Source organism: Pseudophryne corroboree, chromosome 5 (genome assembly GCF_028390025.1).
Source record: "Pseudophryne corroboree isolate aPseCor3 chromosome 5, aPseCor3.hap2, whole genome shotgun sequence".
Lineage (NCBI taxonomy): Eukaryota > Metazoa > Chordata > Amphibia > Anura > Myobatrachidae > Pseudophryne > Pseudophryne corroboree.
In genome coordinates, this window is record NC_086448.1 from 102,548,640 (window position 1) to 102,571,964 (window position 23,325).

General features: G+C 47.3%; 1 protein-coding gene across 1 annotated transcript in view; it reads right to left on the reverse strand.

Moving 5' to 3' along the window:
- Nucleotides 1-23,325, reverse strand: part of CUBN (cubilin) — a 729,033-nt gene that overhangs the window by 635,382 nt on the left and 70,326 nt on the right. Inside the window, exons 13-18 of the mRNA XM_063921523.1 lie at nt 19,580-19,814; nt 14,975-15,156; nt 14,051-14,213; nt 13,064-13,254; nt 10,585-10,741; nt 4,165-4,343 (exon numbers count right to left, since the gene is read on the reverse strand). Coding sequence (XP_063777593.1) covers nt 4,165-4,343; nt 10,585-10,741; nt 13,064-13,254; nt 14,051-14,213; nt 14,975-15,156; nt 19,580-19,814 — 1,107 coding nt within the window. The remainder of the gene's footprint in view (nt 1-4,164; nt 4,344-10,584; nt 10,742-13,063; nt 13,255-14,050; nt 14,214-14,974; nt 15,157-19,579; nt 19,815-23,325) is intronic.

Below are 23,325 nucleotides of genomic sequence, written 5' to 3' on the forward strand. Positions count from 1 at the left end.
GGTACCACAAACAGCGTGGAACAATACCCCTTTCCCTGTTGTAGGAGGGGTACCTTGATTATCACCTGCTGGGAATACAGCTTGTGAATGGCTTCCAATACCGCCTCCCTGTCGGAGGGAGACGTTGGTAAAGCAGACTTCAGGAACCGGCGAGGGGGAGACGTCTCGAATTCCAATTTGTACCCCTGAGATACTACCTGCAGGATCCAGGGGTCCACTTGCGAGTGAGCCCACTGCGCGCTGAAATTCTTGAGACGGGCCCCCACCGTGCCTGAGTCCGCTTGTAAGGCCCCAGCGTCATGCTGAGGACTTGGCAGAAGCGGGGGAGGGCTTCTGTTCCTGGGAAGAGGCTGCCTGCTGCAGTCTTTTTCCCCTTCCTCTGCCCCGGGGCAGATATGAGTGGCCTTTTGCCCGCTTGCCCTTATGGGGACGAAAGGACTGAGCCTGAAAAGACGGTGTCTTTTTCTGCTGAGAGGTGACCTGGGGTAAAAAGGTGGATTTCCCAGCCGTTGCCGTGGCCACCAGGTCCGATAGACCGACCCCAAATAACTCCTCCCCTTTATACGGCAATACTTCCATATGCCGTTTGGAATCCGCATCACCTGACCACTGTCGCGTCCATAACCCTCTTCTGGCAGAAATGGACAGCGCACTTACTCTTGATGCCAGAGTGCAAATATCCCTCTGTGCATCTCGCATATATAGAAATGCATCCTTTAAATGCTCTATAGTCAATAATATACTGTCCCTGTCCAGGGTATCAATATTTTCAGTCAGGGAATCCGACCAAGCCACCCTAGCACTGCACATCCAGGCTGAGGCGATTGCTGGTCGCAGTATAATACCAGTATGTGTGTATATACTTTTTAGGATATTTTCCAGCTTCCTATCAGCTGGCTCCTTGAGGGCAGGCGTATCAGGAGACGGTAACGCCACTTGTTTTGATAAGCGTGTGAGCGCCTTATCTACCCTAGGGGGTGTTTCCCAACGCGCCCTAACCTCTGGCGGGAAAGGGTACAATGCCAATAATTTTTTAGAAATTAGCAGTTTTTTTATCGGGGGAAACCCAAGCTTCATCACACACCTCATTCAATTCATCTGATTCAGGAAAAACTACGGGTAGTTTTTTCACACCCCACATAATACCCTTTTTTGTGGTACTTGTAGTATCAGAAATGTTCAAAACCTCCTTCATTGCCGTGATCATGTAACGTGTGGCCCTACTGGAAAATACGTTTGTTTCCTCACCGTCGACACTGGAGTCAGTGTCCGTGTCTGGGTCTGTGTCGACCATCTGAGGTAACAGGCGCTTTAGAGCCCCTGACGGTGTTTGAGACGCCTGTACAGGTAATAACTGATTTGCCGGCTGTCTCATGTCGTCAACAGTCTTTTGTAAAGTGCTGACACTATCACGTAATTCCTTCCATAAGACCATCCAGTCAGGTGTCGACTCCCTAGGGGGTGACATCACTATTACAGGCAATTGCTCCGCCTCCATACCATTTTCCTCCTCATACATGTCGACACAACGTACCGACACACAGCACACACACAGGGAATGCTCTGATAGAGGACAGGACCCCACTAGCCCTTTGGGGAGACAGAGGGAGAGTTTGCCAGCACACACCAGAGCGCTATATATATACAGGGATAACCTTATATAAGTGTTTTTCCCTTATATAGCTGCTATATAGATTTATCTGCCAAATTAGTGCCCCCCCTCTCTTGTTTTACCCTGTTTCTGTAGTCCCTCGGTGCAGTGAACCTGTTGCCAGCAGGATTCACTGAAAATAAAAAACCTATACTTAAACTTTTTTACTAAGCAGCTCAGGAGAGCCACCTAGTGAGCACCCTTCTCGTTCGGGCACAAAAATCTAACTGAGGCTTGGAGGAGGGTCATAGGGGGAGGAGCCAGTGCACACCAGGTAGTCCTAAAGCTTTTACTTTTGTACCCAGTCTCCTGCGGAGCCGCTATTCCCCATGGTCCTTTCGGAGTCCCCAGCATCCACTAGGACGTCAGAGAAATATATTATTAATATTACGCCCTCCACAAAATTACTACGTCTGTGTTCAAGCCACAGATCTATGCAATCGTACCATACATATATATATACACATACAGGTATAGCTTTCTGAAATGCATCACATTATCATGTCCATTTTTTTACCCAGTCAGATTAGTTGGTGCCGACAGGGTCACCCACACACGTCTGTGTCTCCCATATAGTTTTCTCATTGGAAAAGCATACATCTACTGACATTATTTACATGAACCAAGTACCCTCAGGAGTCGGTAGTGCCGACAGAGACATTCCTATAGCCGTTTGTGGCAGAGCCCTCAGCCTCAGACATGCCGACTGTAAGGAATAGACCCAGTACTTTCTGTCAGGGAAACATAGCAGACGTTTACCAGCTCTATTTGCACCATACTCATTATACATTGTGCTTTATTTCTATGCATTGCACTAAACAACTGTGTGCCCGCACCCCCCCACACCCCCGTTTTTCATTGTCATCTGCTCAGCAGTTTTTGAGGAGAAAATTGCGCTGGATAGAGCTGGAGGGCTAAGCCACGCCCCCTTAATTGCGCGCTTCAGCCCCGCTATTTTCTAGATATTTATACTGGCGGGGGTCTGTATTAAGTGCCCAGGCACTTAATATCTCTCTTGTCAGTCTATCTCTGAGGTATACATGCTGCCCAGGGCGCCCCCCCAGCGCCCTGCACCTTTGTAGTGCCGCTTGTGTGTGTGGGAGCGATGGCGCGCAGCCGCTGCGCGGTACCTCAGAGCCACAAAGTCTTCTGCCGTCACTGAAGTCTTCTGTTCTTCATTTACTCACCCGGCTTCTTTCTTCTGGCTCTGCAAGGGGGGTGACGGCGCGGCTCCGGGAACGAGCAGCTAGGCGCACCAAGTGATCGGACCCTCTGGAGCTAATGGTGTCCAGTAGCCTAAGAAGCAGAGCCTTTGAACTCATGGAAGTAGGTCTGCTTCTCTCCCCTCAGTCCCACAATGCAGGGAGACTGTTGCCAGCAGTGCTCCCTGAAAATAATAAACCTAACATAAAGTCATTTCCAAGAAACTCAGTAGAGCTCCTCAGTGTGTGACCAGTCTCTCTGGGCACAGAATCTAACTGGAGTCTGGAGGAGGGGCATAGAGGGAGGAGCCAGTTCACACCCCTTTTAAAGTCTTAAAGTGCCCATGTCTCCAGCGGATCCCGTCTATACCCCAGGGTTCTTGAAGCATCCCCAGCATCCTCTAGGACGTATGAGAAATATACAATTATTATCGTCTCTCCTGAACGGTGAACTCCAGCAACATAATAGAACCTATATAGCAAAAATATTTTATTTATTAGTCCCTTAAAGCGGCACTAACACCAATGTGACAACGTTCACTAACATTTCCCTCCCCCAAGCTGTAATACAGAAGTGACAAATGATTTAACAGCAGTAGGTATGTAAGTAGGACAGATGTCTTGATGGTGGCTTGTGATTGGTCGACTGAGTATATAAGTGGGAAAAAATGGCTGCAAGTAGTAGCATGAAGGCTAGGTGGGCAAGTATATTAGAATTTTTTTTTAGGTTTTAGTGCAGCATTAGGGCCTGGTTCTATGTTACAAGCAGGCCCACACATGGCAGCATCTTCCGAGCTTAGAAAACTGTGAATGTGCCATAGTGAACATAAGTGTGTATCTCAACTGTTTCCAAGTTAGACAGTTCCCGCACGTTCCTCTCCCTCCTTGGGTGTCAGTGCACGGTAAAGACCCATCTAGGGGGAGTGTCAGCGGTGTGTAATTCAGCATGTAGCACTGAGATACAGACCAAAATGTGCTAGAAGCACCAGAGCAGAGAGCGGCACCCGAGGTAGGAAAGAGGAACTGCATGGGTTGTGACAGGTGCAGGGTTCTAGAATGAACACTACGTTTATTTTAGACAACAGCCATAGAAAATGTTAAAATAATAGGGTGAGACCCTCTCTGAAAAGCAAAATGAGTATATGACCATTCGTAGTAAGGAGAAGTAGATGCAAAAGGCACAACATGAAAGGAAATTTCTGCACTGCTGTTGTAGATGTCATGTTTGAGGACTGCTTATTGCTATAGGGAATGCAGTGATTGAGTAAGATCTACTGTTCAGCTGTTTTAATAGGAATCCACTTTCCTTACCTCTACATAATTTGAGCTACACGCTGTTCCCATCAAGAGATTAAATGAGTCAAAATTAAACAGAACCACGTTTCCCTCTGGCTGAGTGATAGTCCACTCACAGGTCCTCTCCCGATAGTATGCATTGGGATAATGAGGGGTATGAATGACTCCGGTTCCAGACAGTGTACCCCCACACGCTGCAGAAAAACAGACCATATATAAGTAAACTGTACATGACCTTTCAAATCCTATGGAATCGATTCAATTAGAAGTGACTTACTCGTGGCCACGAGAAAGTGTGACTATATGACGCACTTGTGGTACCGCCAGACTTGAAGATTTTGGCATGCAGTCCTGTAGGGCTACTTGCAAATATCCACAAGTGTGGGGCGAGATCGTGCTGCAAGGGGGGCAAGTTGCCGGTCCATTGGCGGCATTGCCATGCAACTCACTCCCTTCGCGTCTAATTGAATTGCCCCATATATGTTAAAAAATTATTTTCTGAAGAGGAATTTGTAACAACTTTTTAGAATTTAATATTTGCATAGAATGTTTGAGATAGCGTTTGGAAATAACAATTGAGAATAGCAGTTTTTTTTGTCATTTTTTTCTGACTATTTTTAATAGTTTTATGTCTCTCTCAAGGCAGAAATCTTCATTTCAAAAATATCTGAGGGGCTTTGCAGTGAAGTGTATAATGATCAGGTCAGTTACTAAAAGATATTATAAAAATACCCCACTGTAGTTGTATTGTATGAGACTCGGACGTGCTTCTGACTGATCCAATACAAATACAAACACTGAATAAGTCACTGATAAAGAAGATGCGGTAAAACATAACATTAAAATATCATGCAAAACCCCCTTCCCATGTCAGATATTTTGGGATTTGTATGTCAGGACGTAAATATATATAAAGTATATATATATATATATATATATAATATAAAGTGATTTTTGCACATCTGCGCATGCGTGTATACCGGTACGCGCATGTGCAAGTTCCTAAACTGAGTTCTCTTCAGAACGCAGTTTAAGACCAGGAGGGGGGGGTGTTTTGTGGGCGTCACCGCTCCGTTTAAGGGTCACAGTCGGGACAACGGAGGCGTGTCCGGACCGTTGCTGGGGCGGGTCACGGAGGCTGCGCAACGTCACACACAGCCGCTGCGACCCAAAAGATGACTGGTAGCCGGCTGCCTTCGCAGCTGTGTAGGCAGAGGGCTACTTGAAACATGCAAAAGCATCGCCACTGTGCAATGTCTGCGGGGAAGGGGGGGTCAGGACCCGGCATGTTTAAGAATTTGATCGTAGATGTGCGTTTTTTCGACCTGAATTACCCCCTAAATCAGGGAAATCCCACACATGGTGAGATCTGTGCTAGGTGCATTTTGAGCCTATACAATGTGTGCTATGCGATTTGGACTAAGTGGTATGCGATTTGGAGTGTACACACGGTGTGATTTGAACTACCCTCGATTTTGACTACACTACAATACAATACAAATTAAAATAGTGGGCTGGTTGCGATGTAGTACAAAAATACCTGCATGCACATACTATTTGCCTTGCATCGCAACGGAAAATAAACACGGTGCGATTTGAACTAGACGCAATGCGATTTGAACTAAAAATATTCCCCCCGCTCCCTTCCCTGTCCCCCATAACCCTATGTTCCCACAGGCTAACACTAACCTCCCCCCTTAGTGCCTGACCCTAACCACCCCCCGGAGGTGCCTTAAACTAAGTCCCCCTCCTGGCCAAACCTAAACCTCCCACCCCGCAGACTGACCTTATCTTTCCCAGGGGTGCCTAACCCTAACCCTCCCTCCCAGCAGCCGAACCCTAACAACCCCTACTTGCCCGCAGCCTAACCCTGACCCCCCCATCTGGAGCCTAAATTTAACCCTCCTCCCTCTACCCCAGCCCCAAACCGAACCCACTGGGTATACTTATTGTCGGTATGTCGGCTGTCAGAATTCTGGTGTCGGTCTCCCGGTCCTCTTGGAGTTCCGGCGTCGGGATTCTACTCATACTACTCTACTCAATAGCGCTCATGCCTGACCCTGATCTCCGCTCTTTCTACACATACGTACTATTAATCAGACCAGCTCTACTGTTGACAGCAAGGTGCAGAATTGGTCCCTGAAATCAATGTGAGACTATTTAACCATGCCCAATTAGTAGAATTAGTGACTGCATCACAAAACCATTAACCATTTAATGTCAGACTGCATCTTTGTAGTGCCTTCTCACTAAATTGAAACTAAAAACTACCAGTAGGTGGATTACACCCCCATGCCCAGATCGCAGGGGTGGACAATAAGTGGTTCTCCAGCAGCGGTGGAACTATACATCCTAGAATACCATGACACAGTTTTGCTGTCAGGGTATGCTAAAATGGAGGGCATGCTGGGATCCGTAGTTTACCAGCAGCAGAGGGGACCGCTGATTGTCCACTCCTGAATGCTGGGATCTGTAGTTCAACAGCATCTATAGGGCCACTTATTGTCACCCCGGCTAGTGGGTAGACATGCAAATACATTTTTTTCTAAACTTGAATCGGGCAATCTACTGGGATTTCCTTCTTTTTTTTTTCCTGAAATGCCAGCATGTATCCTATCCTAACACAGTAATGTAACTGTTATTACCACTTCCAAATAACCATAAGCAGGTTACTGTTGACGGATGGACGAACCACATTCACTCTCTCTCTCTACCTGGAGCAATGTGTATAAGGGGCTCTATCTGGAGTAATGTGTATAAGAGCCCAGGGGCTCTACTTGGCATAATGTGTATAAGGGGCACTACTGTGCGGTGTAATGTGAATAACAGACATTACTGTGTGGTATAATGTAACTAATTAACAGTACTGTGTGGTGTAATGTAACTAATGGACAGTATTGTGTGGTGTAATGTGAATAACGGGCACTACTGTGTGGTGTAATGTAACTAATGGACAGTACTGTGTGGTGTAATGTGAATAACGGGCACTACTGTGTGGTGTAATGTAACTAATGGACAGTACTGTGTGGTGTAATGTGAATAACGGGCACTACTGTGTGGTATAATGTAACTAATGGACACTACTGTGTGGTGTAATGTGAATAACGGACATTACTGTGTGGTGTAATGTGACTAATGGACACTACTGTGCGGTGTAATGTGAATAACGCCCACTACTTTGTGGTATAATGTAACTAATGGACAGTACTGTGTGGTATAATGTAACTAATGGACAGTACTGTGTGGTGTAATGTAACTAATGGACAGTACTGTGTGGTGTAATGTGAATAACGGGCACTACTGTGTGGTATAATGTAACTAATGGACATTACTGTGTGGTGTAATGTGAATAACAGACACTACTGTGTGGTGTAATGTAACTAATGGACACTACTGTGTGGTGTAATGTGAATAACGGGCACTACTGTGTGGTGTAATGTGAATCACCGCTATTCTGTGGTTACACCCCTTCCCCATGAAGCCATGTCCCTATATTTTTTGCGTGCACTTTCAGCACACAGTGTACCTATTTTTAATATTGGAAGGGGAAGGGGGGTTGGATCGATTCTCTTTCTTGCACAAAAATGCCTATTAAGGCTCTGCCTATACCAATGTACACACATACACACTAGGGTTACATTTTGCCTGGATCAATTAACCTAATATACCAGTATTTTTGGGGGAGTGTGGGAGGAAACCGGAGTACCTGGAGGAACCCCAAGCAAGCACGGGGAGAATATACAAACTCCACACAGTTAGGGCCATGACCTCACTGCTGTGAGGCAGTAACGCTAACCATTACACCAGGGCTGGCCAAACCGGTCCTCGAGATCTACCAACAGTTCATGTTTTCCAGGCCTACTGGAGATCTATAGAATTGTCAGTTAGGAATGACTGCAGCACATCTTAATTAGTAATGACTACACCTGTGCACCAGATAGGTGGTCTGGAAAATGTGAACTGTTGGTAGATCTTGAGGACTGGTTTGGCCAGCTCTGCATTACACCATCCATACTGCCCTAGGTAAGCGGTTAAATATATACATTTTTAGTATGTGAAGATGATCTGTTATGTACTTGAAACTTCTGAAGCCTGTATTGTTTTAAATCTTGTCTAAAAATAAACGTTTCATCACGATCAATATAGCCTCAGTCCGGTTGTATTAAGAGTGACGTAACAGGCACAGTAACATACAATTTTGTGGTATATTCGTGATAATGCAGCCTTTTTGTTTAATCAATGTAATGCCATCACTTGGTGATGTCACTACCTGCTAGTTAGTTGATAGGCTGCATTCCAAAGGATATTGGATCACATCACAAAATAGTGTATAGGTGATGGGTACACCTACAGATGTGTCCTCTCCTCTTACATCTTTGCTCTGTGCGCTATAAGTCGCGTTACACATAATGCATGAGTGCCATGTGACTAGGTAGCGTCTTTATTTGCGTTTTTTTTCTCTGCAAACGCAAAAAAAAAAAGATGCAACGGCATTGTGGAGATGTGTCCTGTTTTACAGGACACATTCCACCTGCGGGAGGGCGTCTCTGACAGCGCTGGGACAGCTTGTCTGTCCCTAGCGCCTGTCAGTGTGCAGGAGCGGCGGGTGTCCAGTGCAGGGATTACCCTTTTCCCTGCACCGGACCGGAGGCTGCGGAGCCGTTCAAATGTTGGCGCCCTCCGGGAGCCAATCGCGGCGGCCAATCAGAGGTGGGCGCGGCGAACCAATCGGCGCTCGCTGCGTCACAGGCCCCGCCCCCGACGCCGGGCGGGAGCCGAAGAGGTTGGGCGCGCGGAGGAGCGCGAAAGAAGACGCCGGGCGGGAGCCGAAGACGGAGGGCGCGCGGAAGAGCGCTGAAGAGCTCCGGTGGCCGCGGAAGAGGCCAGAAGACTCCAGGCTCCGGGAAGAAGATGTCCAGCGGCGGCTGGACGCGGAGAAGAGACGGCTGCGTCGCTGGCCAGGACGGGTCAGCGGCAGAAGAGGGTGCCGGAGACCCCCGGATCAGGTGAGGCCTCAGTGAGGCTACTCTCACCCCCTCCCCTTTTCCTCCCTAGACCATCAGGGACGGGCATTAGGCCCGGGGGCACAGTTCAGGCACTAGGCCTGTGGCGCAGATAGGAACTTGGGGGTCACCATTAGGTTTGGTGGTTTGGGCGTTAGGCCCAATCCACCTAAACGGCGCAGTAGGCGGGCATTAGGCCCGAGCAGCAATCCAGGCAATAGGCCTGTGGGGGGCATTAGAGGGCATGAGGCCCTAGTTCAATTTGGCGGCCGCTAGGTACACATAAGGTGACCCTGGGCACTAGGCCCAGGTCACCCAACGGGCAACAAGTTAGGCGGGCGCTAGGCGCGTGGGTGAAGTCAGGCTTCCGGCCTGTGTGCAGTCAGGGGGCGCTAGGCCCAGTGAATAAGTGCCCCCCCCGAGGTGAATAAAGGTGGCACTGGGCACTAAGCCCAGGCCACCATGAGGTGTTTAGGTAGGCAGGACCGCTTGACCTGAGCCCCATAGAAGGAAGTGTACAGGAGGTGGGCAGGCTGTGTGGTGCCCACCCCCTTCCAGCGGTAGGTAGGGATTTAAAGGGACAGCACCGTGTGATCTTGTAATCCGATATTGTGATGTATGTTGTTACCGTGCAGGGCAAAATGTCTGTTTGTTTTAAGTTTGTGCATAGTTGTGTTGCACCACCCACACGAGCTAATTTGAGGGCTCTGTTTATGTAGCTAGTGTAGCGGACGCACACTAGGGTAGTTCTTGGCCCTGCACGGCTGTTTTCTCTTTACCTCCTTACAGGGACCTGTAAGTGGAGAAGATCGGAGTGTAAGATTTGTAACGGTGAGTAGCATCTGTGTACGTTTGTCCCTTGTCTGTCCCCGAGCGCCGGAATAGGGATTGCTCACGGACGTGAGAATACCCTTCATCACACTACGCGCGAGAGTGCGAGTGTGTGAAATCTGGGTGGCTGAGGCTTTGTGCCAATGATGACCTTTCACCCAACCGGTGAAGGTCGCCGTCACCCCTGGGGTATCCCCTTTTCCGGTGGAAGAAGGGTTGATACCCCCCTTAAGGTAGACTATTTTCTCCTCAGCTCGGTCGTCGGTCAGCTCCGAGAGGGAATCGCCGTGTCCGGATCCGACTGAAGATTGCCAGGTCCGTTGAAGATTCCGGTACCTGAAGGTGAGAGAGAGCGGCGCCTGGTGAGTACCGAAACTACACCTGCACGGCAGCAGGCACCACCACACGCACCGCCACCCTCTTACAGCATGGCGCGACTTCAAGGGCTATTTAACGTGACTGCAGCAAGGATGTAAGAGGACACATCTGTAAAGTGCTGGCCAAACCTAAATGCAGAGAAAGCGACAGTCGTATATAGACATGTTTTCTTCTTTTTAAGTACTGTCTAATTATACAACAATTGAACGCTTAATATTCTTACCAACTTGATAGAAAGCTCGGAAACTGGCTTTTGTCGCAGAAGCATCGGACTTGAATTTTATCCATAGTGTGTTTGAACTTGATGTGATTGGAGCTGGTATTGTGCTGTTACAGTATCTTCCAATCAAAGGTGCCATCTCTGTAGTCCCATCTCTAATCTATTTAAGATTACAATGTCATTTATGCCACATTATATTCATACAACATGTAATATGCCATTATCATTCATGATCATATTCAGAGCCGGCCCTAACCAATATGATGACCTAGGCAAGATTTTGGCTGGTGCCCCTAGTACCACCGCTGGTTCCGCCTCTGACCTTGCACCTCTTTCCCATCACCATCACCCCTCACCCATAGCAGTCCTTATTTTGGTGTTTGTACCCCCTATATTTTAAATAGGAACAGTTCGCACATTTGGCACACAGCCCAAAAAGGGGTGTGTTTTTGCTGGTAAGGGGCATGGCCACACAATAGCAACCCCAAATCACATTACGCCACACAGTACTGCAACTTTATTCACATTCAGTCATGCGATAGTGTCCAGAATTCAGATTACATCCCACAGTAGTATCACTTTATCTCATAAACGTTACTCCTCACAGTAGAGCTTCTTATTCACATTACATCACACTGAATTGATCCTTATTCACATTGCACCACACCCTATTGCTCTTTATTCACATTAGACGACACAGTAATACCCTTTCTATATGCAACGACACATAGTAGAGCACCTTATACACATAATGCCACAGAGGATTCCCCCTTACACATATGAGACACATTATTAATGTCCTTATAAACATAATGCACCTTACGCATTATGACAACCTTATTAATGTCCTTTTACACATAATGTCCTTTACACATATGCCGCACATTATTAGTGCCCCTATGCGCATAATGACATACATACAGTAGTACCCTGTTACACATATGCCGCACATTATTAATGCCCTTATACACATAATGACACACATGGTGCCCCTTACACATATGTTGCACATTATTAATGCATTTTTACATGACACACATAATGCTCCTTACACATATTTAGAACACTACTGCACAACCAATCCACTCACATGCACACAGTACTCACAATGCCACTAACACTGTGACCTCTGCCTCTGCTTGGATACAGATGTGTCCTCATAAATCGTGCCTCAATGCTAATGTTGGGCCCCTTATTTTATGAAAATGCATCTTATTTGCATTGCTATGTGGCTAGGATGCACAAGCATCTTCTGCTGATTAAAATGATATGCAGCATGCCTACAGTATATACTGTGTGAGACTGTGGCTGTACCTGCATATGAAATGTTACACATAGAATATAGGCATGCCGCATACATTTTAATCAGCAGAAGATGCTGATGCCTCTAGGCATATCAAATGCCCTAGGCAATTGCCTAGTTTACAATGCCTATGGCCGGCTCTGATCATATTCTAATTATTTATTATAGAGTAAACAGTTTGCACTAATATGGGATTTACAGATCTTTCCTTCTCCTGCCAAAAGAATTCAGCAGATTATTTAATTTTCCTTACTGTTGTACAGTACATATATATATATATATATATATATATATATATATATATATATATATATTGAGAGAGACAGAGAGAGACTAAGAGGATGATGGTGAAATTAAGAGGAATAGAAGGGGATTGAAAGAAAAGGAAGAGTGGGAGAGGAACAGAGGACTAAGAGGATGGAAAGAAAGAGGAGTGGGAAAGGAATAGAGGAGGAGAAGAGGAGGATAGATGGGAAGAAGAGGAAAAAGATGAAGAGGGTGAAAAGGGAGAAGAAGAAGAGGAGGAGTTATTCATTGAAGGTTCTTCCTTCGAAAGTTGATGGTTTGGAAACGCCATGGGAAAACAACTGATGGTTCACAACTGTGCATGTGCAGATGGTGGCCACAATTGGGCAAACCACTGCCATCGGACCTCCACCACTGATGTGCACCATTGGACCTCCCCAATCCATAGTAAAATAGTCACCAACAAACCTTTGCTAGTCGATGGCCAAACTTAGAAAGAAGAGGAAAAAAGCAGGAAAGAAGTAGGGATAAAGAATGATAATATCAATGTGTCATGAACGAAATCTCAGTATTTGGCCCAATGTGCTGGGAGAACATTCTGTCCGATTAGTCTGTATCTATTCATTTTGGTCACATACTGTATGGGCACCTTTGGAATCATGTTATCTTATATTATGGCTCCTACACTCTAAGGCAGTGGTTCTCAAACTCGGTCCTCAGGACCCCACACAGTGCATGTTTTGCAGGTAACCCAGCAGGTGCACAGGTGTATTAATTAACAACTGACACATTTTAAAAGGTCCACAGGTGGAGTTAATTATGTAACTTGTGATTCTGTGAGGAGACCTACAAAACATGCACCGTGTGGGATCCTGAGGACCGAGTTTGAGAACATGTGCTCTAAGGTAATAAGGGAAGACATTCACACATTACCTCCATAAGACTAAGGGAACACCCGGTGGTACTCTGTAAATCCAGGTCAGTAAATCTTAGATTGATCAGATCATCGGGTGTTTGTGTGACAATATATATACACTGCTTGTTGCCGGTATAAGCATTGGGCCATGAGGGAGACACAATGAAGCCTTCAGTATCTGTGAAGTTTCCTCCGCAGGAAGGGCCAGCTGAAACGTATAGTAAGATACAGAACACACTGACAATCACAATTATGTACAAACTCACATCTGCAACAATTGAAATACTTCATGTAATCTTCTGTGCAAGCAGCAGCAATAGCTACTCTGACCACATCTGAATGAGGGCCAGTGTGGGCAGGCCAGCCTTTGAAACTGGCACCATCATGTGAGCTACTCACACCTCACTTAGCCAGGCTGACATTAGGCGCTGAGCAGTGTAAAATTAGGTACAGGGCTGGTAGTTGGGCAATGGCCTATGTACTGCATGGATGCTCTGATGATCTGGACTAGCTTAAAGAAATGTTTAAAACATCAAGGGTACAGTGCCATGGTCACCTGCCATTCAGGAGATAACTACGTCTAGCACCTCGCTGGGAGAATATAAGTGACTTGTCAGTGCAACTGGATCTCTTCTCGCAGGCGAAGCAGCAAATAATCGCTCAACTACGTGAATGTCGGCACTGTGTCGGCCCTTGAATCAGGCCCATAATGCCTTTAGGCAGAATAACATGTACACATTTTCAGCAGGAGACTAGCAGTTACAGGCGGGGGGGGGGGGGGTATGGCTATCAGTACATAGCAGTGGTGCTGGCGATCAGACCCTTGCCATGCTAACGCTTAATGGGTAATGTCAAGTTAGAACTCACTTTAATCTGCCAGTGCCAGATCCTTACCAATGAAACAACGCTGTAGGTAAACGCAGTGGGCACATTCCACGCTGTCTACAGCAACAGCTTACTTACAAGTTTTCCAACAAATGCGCATGGGACTGTCTCCTACTCACAGGGTGATGTTACATAGTTGATATGAAATCCTCTGTCTGTTAGAGTGCTGTCTGAATGGAAATGCACCCAGGCGTAGGGGCCGGAGGTCTGGAGAGGAGCGGGTGACTGGGTGCTGCAGTATTTCCCAAGGACTGGGTGTTCCGGCAGAAGCCCATCTCGGATCTAGTATAAATAAAACCCATTATATTGTAACACAGAATGAACAGGCGTAATGACCTTATTAAGTCATATCACTAAACATATTGGCAGTGCGCTCCTAGAATAACATTAATGTTTGTCTAAATATACTAACGATGACCTTATTGACATGTGTTCTGGACATGAAACAGAAAAAACGTCCAGTCTGACAAAAGTGAGGTTAGGAGGACATATGACGCTCACAATGCATACTTGAATTACACATGTAACCATAAATGCAGTGCTGGATAAATAATAGGGAGGGCAGGGCGGTCGCCCAGGGGCTATGTCCTCAGCATAGGGGGGCACTGTGGCATAATGTGAACTGGGGGCACTACAGTGTGTTTATCACATTTGTGGTGCTGAGACTATTTACACATTATACTTTTTAATAACATGGACAGTGTATTATTTTTGATTATCTTATTGGTAGGGGTACCGACAAGCTAGCTGCCTTGGGACCCCCACAAACCTTAATTCGGCCCTGCATAATGAAATAGATCACTCGCAAAGGAAGAAAATAAATAAAACATATTGGGGCAGATGTATTAACCTGGAAAAGGCATAAGGAAGTGATAAACCAGTGATATGTGCAAGGTGATAAACACACCAGCCAATCGGCTCCAATATGCTAATTGACAGTTAGGAGCTGATTGGCTGGTGGGTTTATCACCTTGCACTTATCACTGGTTTATCACTTCCTTATGCCTTCTCCTGGTTAATACATCTGCCCCATTATTCCGTACCTCCAGGTAATCATTCTCACAGTTAGGATGTGTTTCCAGACTTAATGTACCAAAGGCGAAGGTGATGTAGAGACCGGGGTCGGTGGAGATAGCCCAGTAACAGTCTCGGCTAGGAGGATAGTTGCCGGGATAACCCGGGGAGACGATGGATCCATGAGGATCTGATAGTTGTCCCCCACAGTCTAAAGAGAAAAAGACTCTTATTTTAGATGACACACGTGACAGACAGTGCAGCAAGTAATTGCCTTTCTATTAATGCCCTGGAGGAATCTGGTGGTCTCATAATACTATAATAGTGACAGCTTTTGTAATAAAGACGAACAGCAGACGTGTAGTATCAGTCATACTGTACACATGCATCTGACAATTACCGAAATGGCTAATATCGAACTTAATCAGCTTTTTTTTTGTCACTTCACAACATCCTGTATCTGTACTGTTTGGGATGATCCAAATATACAGACTCTCAGCAGGAATTAATCATATCACTGAAGTATTATTATCATCATATTTTTTGGGAAACAGATATGCTGAGATCATCCATGGATCTGGTACGCAGGTCTGGTGTGACTCCTTCAAGGCAAATCACTAGATTGAGGGGTCTATTCATGAAGCAGTGAAAAGAGTGGAGAAGTGAGCCTGTGGAGAAGTTGCCCATGGCAACCAATCAGCTGCTCCGTACAACTGTATAGTATTCAAATTATAAATGTTACTTCAATGCTGATTGGTTGCCATGGGCAACTTCTCCACTGGCTCACTTCTCCACACTTTTCATTGCTTTATGAATAGACTCCTGAGGGTGGTCATCAAATTTGCACAGATTGCAATGTGAGGTGCTTGGGTGGCATCACCTTTCACATGGAGATAATTATTTTACCAAAGTCAGGATTACACCAAATATGCTTTATTTATTTGTGTTTAGGACACTATGGAAATCAGATACAAGGCCAGGATAAGGACAACTGTACTTGCAATTTGATACAAATAAGATATCCTGTATGTATATATACAGTATATCTATACACATATATATATATATATATATATATATATATACAGATGGGTCCACGGTTATCTTGATTAGTTTGCTGCGCCTAGGCACAACATGGTTTATTAACATAAACACTGTATCTATTGTTCCCAGCTGCAATACAATACAGAGAACAATACAGCAGGGGATTAAGTCATTACAGCTGGGGATTTAGTCCGTCTGCCCAGTCTCAGTTAATCCTATTAAAGGTCAAGATAAATATGGACCCATCTGTATATATATATGTATATATGTATATATATATATACTAGGTGATTCATCGCGCCCTATGGGCGCGCTTCACACCGTCGTTAGGGGCTACGCCCCCTTAACCCTTGCACACCCTTGTGGCGTGTAATATTTTTATTATATGGAGTATTACATCCAATCATAATTGTGTGAGTGGTTAAATATTGCACGAACAAAGGGGCGTGCAATGGTTAAGGGGTGGAAGCCCCTTGCAACGGGGTGAACAGCGCACGCAGGGCCTGGTGAATCACCTAGTAGGTGCTTTGGTTGGGGGAGTAGGAGGTGCGGGGAAGAGGCGGATGGGATCCTGGGGTGCCATGGGAGGGGCGGTTGCGGTGGTGCCGCAGGTGGGGGAGGGTGCGTAGGTGCCGTGGTTGGTGGTCCAGAGCCGCTGCGGGTGGGGGAGGAGCAGTTGCGGGGTTGCCCTGAGTGGGGGAGGGGCGGATGCGGTGGTGCGGCGGGAGGTACGGGGTCGCTGCGGGAGGGGGTCCGGAGCTACCGCGGGTGCTGGAGGGGGTGCCACGGATGAGGCCCGAAGGTACTGTGAGTGGGGGAGGGGCGGGTAATGCTTATCCTGCTTCTCCTCCTGTCAGCAGCTAAGCTGCTGTCCTCCCTTTGGCAGTGGCTCTCCCAGAGACTCACACAGCAGGCAGTCACTATTGTTCGCGCCGGTGTCCCAATGCGCCGCATTACAGGGAAGATGATGTATGCAATAAACTACAGCTCCCAGCAGCCCTAAGGGGTGGAATGCTTCGGCGCTAAGGGCTGCTGGGAGCTGTAGTTTATGTAGTGCGTCTACTTCCCTGTAATGCGGCGCGTTGAGACACTGGTGATAACAATAGTGACTGGCTGGCAGAACTGAGTGACTCGCTGAATCAATGTAAAAGGTGAGAGTGCTGTGCAGTGTCAGTGACACTGCACACAGGTCCGGCGCTAGCCGCTCAGCAAAGGTATGCAGTGCAGGGAGGCACCAGGAAGGAGAGGCGTTCTCCCTGTTCTGCATCCCTGTGCTGAGCTGCTGCTGCTATCCCTGCTGCTGCCGGCTGCTGTCACACATGCAGCGGCGCAGGAAGCACAAAACCTTTTCTCCCCCTCGGCGCCGGCAGCACAAAGCCACCTGTCCCCCGCAGCGTCGTCAGCACAAAACCTCCTCTCCCCACTCCCTTCCCCTGTGTGACATTCAGTGTCTGGGAGGGAGCCAAAGTGGGCGGAGCTAGATGGGAGTAAGGGGTGGAGCTACACGGGACCATGCTGCAGCAGGAGGATGAGCTGCTACAGCTCGGCCAGCCAGACTTCATTAGATAAGTGTCTGGAAAGAGAGTGATTGTGTGTGTGTGTATATACAGTGTCTGTGTATACTGTATATATGTGTGACTGTGTATGTGTGTAATGTATGTACAGTATGTATGTGTGTGTTTGTATATATTTGTCTGTTGTGTGTGTGTGTGTGTGTGTATGTGTGACTGCTGCATAATGTGTGTAAGCGTCACTGGTACAGGAGGCGTTACGTGTGTAAGCGTCACTGGTACAGGGGGCGTTACGTGTGTAAGCGACAGTGGTACAGGGGGCATTACGTGTGTAAGCGGCACTGGTACAGGGGGCGTTACGTGTGTTAGCGTCACTGCTACAGGAGGTGTTACTTGTGTAAGCGTCACTGGTTCAGGGGCGTTACATGTGTAAGCATCACTGCTAAAGGGGGTGTTACTTGTGTAAGCGTCACTGGTACAGGGGGGGCGTGACATGTGTAAGCGTCACTGGTTCAGGGGGCATTACATGTGTAAGTGTCTCTACTACAGGGGTCATTATGTGCGCTGTGCGTTTGTAAAGTATGCGAGGGTGCAAATTTATAGTTTGCAGGGGGGCGCCGAACACTCTAGCAACGGCCCTGACTGCACACCCACTGCACTGCACAGCACTGTCACCTTTTACATTGATTCAGCGTCCAGACATTACCCTCCGCGATATCACTCTCTCTATCCATTACATTAGCCATCTCGGGGGTTCCAGGCTGGCAGGCCAGGCGCTGTGTTGCAGAGTCAGGGCCTCTGGGGATCTGGGCATGGCTGTGGCTGGGAGGCACTTCTGTGACATCACACGCAGAGGAGGCTCTGGGGCTGAGAGTATGCGGCGCAGGGAGGGCTATGAAAGTCTTCCACTGCGCCGCTTTCATACACATCTATGCCGGTGGCCGCAGCAGCTTTTGTTCCATCTGCGGCGCGGCTAGGGAGTGGGGATTGTTGATGCCGGAGGGGGCAGGCGGACTGGCAGCAAGACATTGGTGGTCATTCCGACTTGATCGCTCGCTAGCAGTTTTTAGCAGCCGTGCAAACGCTATGCCGCCGCCCACTGGGAGTGTATTTTAGCTTAGCAGAAGTGGGAACGAAGGGATCGGAGAGCGGGTACAAAAAAATGTTGTGCAGTTTCAGAGTAGCTCCAGACCTACTCAGCGCTTGCGATCACTTCAGACCATTCAGTTCCTGATTTCACATCATGAACACGCCCTGCGTTCGGCCAGCCAGGCCTGCGTTTTTCCGAACACTCCCTGAAAACTGTCAGTTGACACCCAGAAACGCCCACTTCCTGTCAATCACATTGCGGCTGGCTATGCGACTGAAAAGCATCATCGCTAGACCCTGTGTAAAACTACATTGCTCGTTGTAATAGTATGCCGCACGTGCACATTGCGCTGCATGCGCAGAAGTGCCGAGTTTTTGCCTGATCGCTGCACAGCGAACGAATGCAGCTAGCGAACAACTCCGAATGTCCCCCATTGGATGCTGCAGTAAAAGGATGTTTTTCGCCCTATCTACAGCGCAGAGACTTGCTGCAGATGCAGTGGCATACCCTCCAGCTGCACCTTTTTGGCAGATACGGTCCCTTTTTTTTATGGTCTGTACCGTTTTTTGACTCTCCATGGTTCCATTGAAAGTATAGGAAAAGGGGTGTGGCCACGCGCATGTGCCCGTGGCCACGCCCCATTTTCGAATTAGTATCAATGTTTATGTGTATATTGTTGGAGGGTGTGTTGCTGCAGATGCAGTGGGCCTATTTTGGGGTGTGGGGCTGGAGCTGCAGCTCTATCAGTCCCATTGTTATTCCTGCTCTGTGAAAACACAGCAGGCAAAGGGCAGAGCCTCCCATTAGATGTAACATGTGTGGGAGGGCGTTTCTCGCCCAATCAGCTGTGGACTGGGTGTGATAGACCTGCCACTAACCCAATGAGAGCTCCTAGCCACGCCCAGCATTAGAGACCCAGGCACAGAATCACAGGGCTATTATATAGGAGATATATTTAGAGTTCAAGTAAAAATTAATTGGGTTTGCACCTGGTTCACGAGATTCCCAAGTAATCCGGAATCCCCCAGCGGTGAACAGGTGATCTGAGCTAAACCAGAGATATAAGGCATTGTGGGAGCTGAAGAGTTCTTCGGGCACTGTGCTCCCACAAAACTTCCCCAGCATGTAGCTTGACATCGATTCCCCATCATGAATTTGAAGGAAATCAAAGCTGCACCTGGGACTGTTCTCCAAACTGAAATACGGGAACGTAATCCTCAAAATCTACATAAAAAAATGTAAAATGAATTAATTAGACTGAAAACCTTAGGAACTTTATTGCTGTTATATCTCTCCACCCACCAGACCAAAGGCATCTCATGGCTCTCCAGCTATTACAAGACTTTAGGTTCCAGCATGACATGTCTACCTCTGCGGGTTGCAAGAACAGCTTTGAGAGCTACATCTTGGCTGTATGTGTGCTAGGCTATTATAACGGCACGTCTATATACTGTACGTCCCATCTACCCTGATGTTTTTTTTTTTTTTTGAGAAAAAGTTTTTATTGAGTTTTAACTTTTGACAAGGTATTCGTAAAACATGAATAACAGGTATCACACAATGGCACATATAGCAGTCAACAGTTAAGTAGCAGTAACAGAGTATCTATCTATATATGATGGCGAGGGTGCGGTAGGCCAAACAGATAGGTATGCCTATGTATGGAGAACCACAAAGATGTGGTATTGCGCATCAGGTATGAACCGTAGCTAAGGGTGAAAGAATATCTCGTAGAGAAACAGTACAGATTATAAGAGAGGGGTGTGAAGTAATCATAGCGATAGAAAAGAGAGCGAGAAAAAAAGAAAAAAGACAAAAAAGGGGGGGGGGAAGAAATGGAGGGGAGGGGGAGATAGTCGGTCGGTCCCTACCGCCGGAGCATTGCGTCAGGTTAACAGTAATTGTATAAGATATTATGATGAATTACATTATCTTATATGGTAGCTAACGGAGGTTCAGCACCAAAATATGTCGTCCAGGGTGACCACGTGGCAGTGAAGTTGTCTGGGGTGTCACGGAGTACCGCAGTAATACGTTCTAGTCTATAGGTTTGCCATATAGCATTTATGGTAGCAGGGATTGTGGGGGGTGATATAGATTTCCAGTTAGCCGCAACTTGGCATTTGGCCGTATTTAGAATATGCTTAGTTAGCTTCTGTTGTTGGCGAGGAGTGTGAGGTATTGGGCGAGAGAGCAGGGAATAGAAAGGTGACATCGGGACCGCTAGGCCAAGGACGTTAAAAATAAGTTTATGGACCCTAGTCCAATATCCCTTAATCTGTGGGCAATTCCACCAAATGTGCAACAGGGTTCCGCGTTGACCACATTGACGCCAGCATCCATCCGAGCAGGAAGGATAGATTGAATGGAGACGCGAGGGCACCAGGTACCAACGATAGTATAATTTGTAGGCATTTTCTTTAATTCGAACTGATATGGAACTCGTAGAGATTTCCTGCCTGATCTCAGACCAATCATCTGGCGTCAGGGCTTCACCCACCTCCCGTTCCCAAGCCGTCTCGTGTGGCTCTTTCAGGGGCGAATTGTGAGCCAACAAGATTTGATATATAGCTGAGAGCAAGCCTTTAGTTGAGCGACAAGTACAACACAGGGATTCAAAGCTCGATTTACCTCCCATGGGTGGTGATCTAGGGGTAGAGGTAAAAAAGTGACGTATCTGTAAGAATTGATAAAAGGTTGAGTGTGGGAGGGAGAAACGTGATTGCAAGTCAGCAAATGTGGGGAACGTGTGTAGTGGAGCGATATCCAGAAGGAAGAGTGTATTATGGCTGGTCCATGAATCAAAAGCCAGATGGTTCTCCCCCGGCGGGAAGTCAGGATTGTTCCACAGGGGAGTGAGTAGAGGATGGAAGGAACGTAACCGATAAAGCCGAGAACAGAGGTCCCAGATGGAAAGGGTAAATCGCACCGTTGGCAACAGAGAGGAAGCGGGGGGACGACTATTCGGCCGACACCAGAGCAGGCTATAGGGGGAATACCTTTGGAGTGTGGTAGCCTCCAAATGTGTCCAGGTCCTGAGTCCAGGTTTATCGTGCCAAAGGACACACGTGGTTAAGTGAGCAGCTCTATAATATTTAAGAAGGTCTGGAACTCCCATGCCCCCCTCTAGGCGGTGCTTTTGAAGAATGTGCATCTTTACTCTGGGCTTCCGCCCTGCCCAGATAAATCTGGTAAGATCTGCCTGAAGATTTTTAAGAACTGAGGTGGGGACGTGGATGGGAAGAGTTTGCCACAGGTATAAAAGGCGGGGTAGTAAGGTCATCTTAACGGCCGTCATTCGTCCAAACCAGGACAGGATATATTTGTTCCACTTGGTCATATCATGTTTAATTGAGGATAGTAATCTGGGAAAATTAGCAGCGTAAAGACCAGAATAGGACTTAGTTAAGTAGATTCCCAGGTATTTGAGTTTATCAGCCTGCCAAGTACATGGGAAGGAGGCCTGTAGGAGCCGAAGATCCGGGTCCGCGATATGCAAGGCCAGAATTTCGGTTTTGTCCGGGTTAATATTGTAATTTGAAAACCGACTGTACGTAGCTATCTCCTCCATCAAATGTGGGAGGGAGGTGGACGGGTCGGTCAGGGTAAGGATTACGTCATCGGCATACAGTGCGATTTTGTGATTCTGGGTTCCCGACATGATACCAGATATATGACGGTTCAGCCTAATTCTAGCTGCTAATGGTTCCATAATGAGGGCGAAAAGCAGGGGGGAAAGGGGACAGCCCTGTTGGGTGCCGTTACGTATGGGTAAAGGATCGGAGGACAGGCCATTAATTAATATGGAGGCTGAGGGGTTCTGATATAGCGATGTGACCCCTTTATAGAAGGCCCCATGCAAGCCCATATTGAGAAGCGTCTGCTGTAAGAATGGCCAGGCCACCCTGTCGAAGGCCTTTTCTGCGTCGAGGGCCACGACTAGGGTCGAGAGAGACTTATCTTGTGCCAGCTGGATAAGGTCGATGAGACGCCTGGTGTTATCTGCGGCCTGTCTAGAGGGAATAAAGCCAACCTGGTCGGGGTGAATGAGGGAGGGCAAAAATGGAGCCAGTCTGTTTGCCAGGATTTTAGCAAAAAGCTTTAGGTCGACATTTAGGAGCGAGATCGGTCGATAGTTCCTCATCTCCAGAGGGTCCCTATCTGGCTTTGGGATGAGGATAAGATTGGCCCTAGTGGTGGCCGCATCGAAGGAACCTCCGTCCAGGACTGAGTTAAACAGAGATTGAAGCATGGGGAGTAAAGGGGTTGTAAATTTTTTATAATATAGAGCAGTAAAGCCATCAGGACCAGGGGCTGCGGTGCGGCGTAGTTGTTGAATGGCCACTGATATTTCTTCTGTGGAGATGGGGGCATTAAGTGTCGACACGTCCGAGTCGGAGAGCTTAGGGAGTTTACAAGTAGATAGATAGTCTCGAAGATCAGGGACGTGATTAGAATCAGCGTCCAACGTGGAGGGGAGGTTGTACAGAGATGTGTAATAATCCCGAAATTGGGAAGCCATTCGTGTCGGGTCAAATGTGGTGGAACCGTCAGCACAGCGTAGAGAGACAATGCGATTTTGGGTACGTTTCGCTCGGAGTTTCTGGGCTAGCAAAGTGTCAGCCTTATCTGACTTCTCGTAGAACCTCTGACGTGCCCACAAGAGTGCCTTGACTGCCTTTTTGGTGAGAATCTGAGATAGCTGACCCTTAACTGCTAGGAGTTTGGAATATGT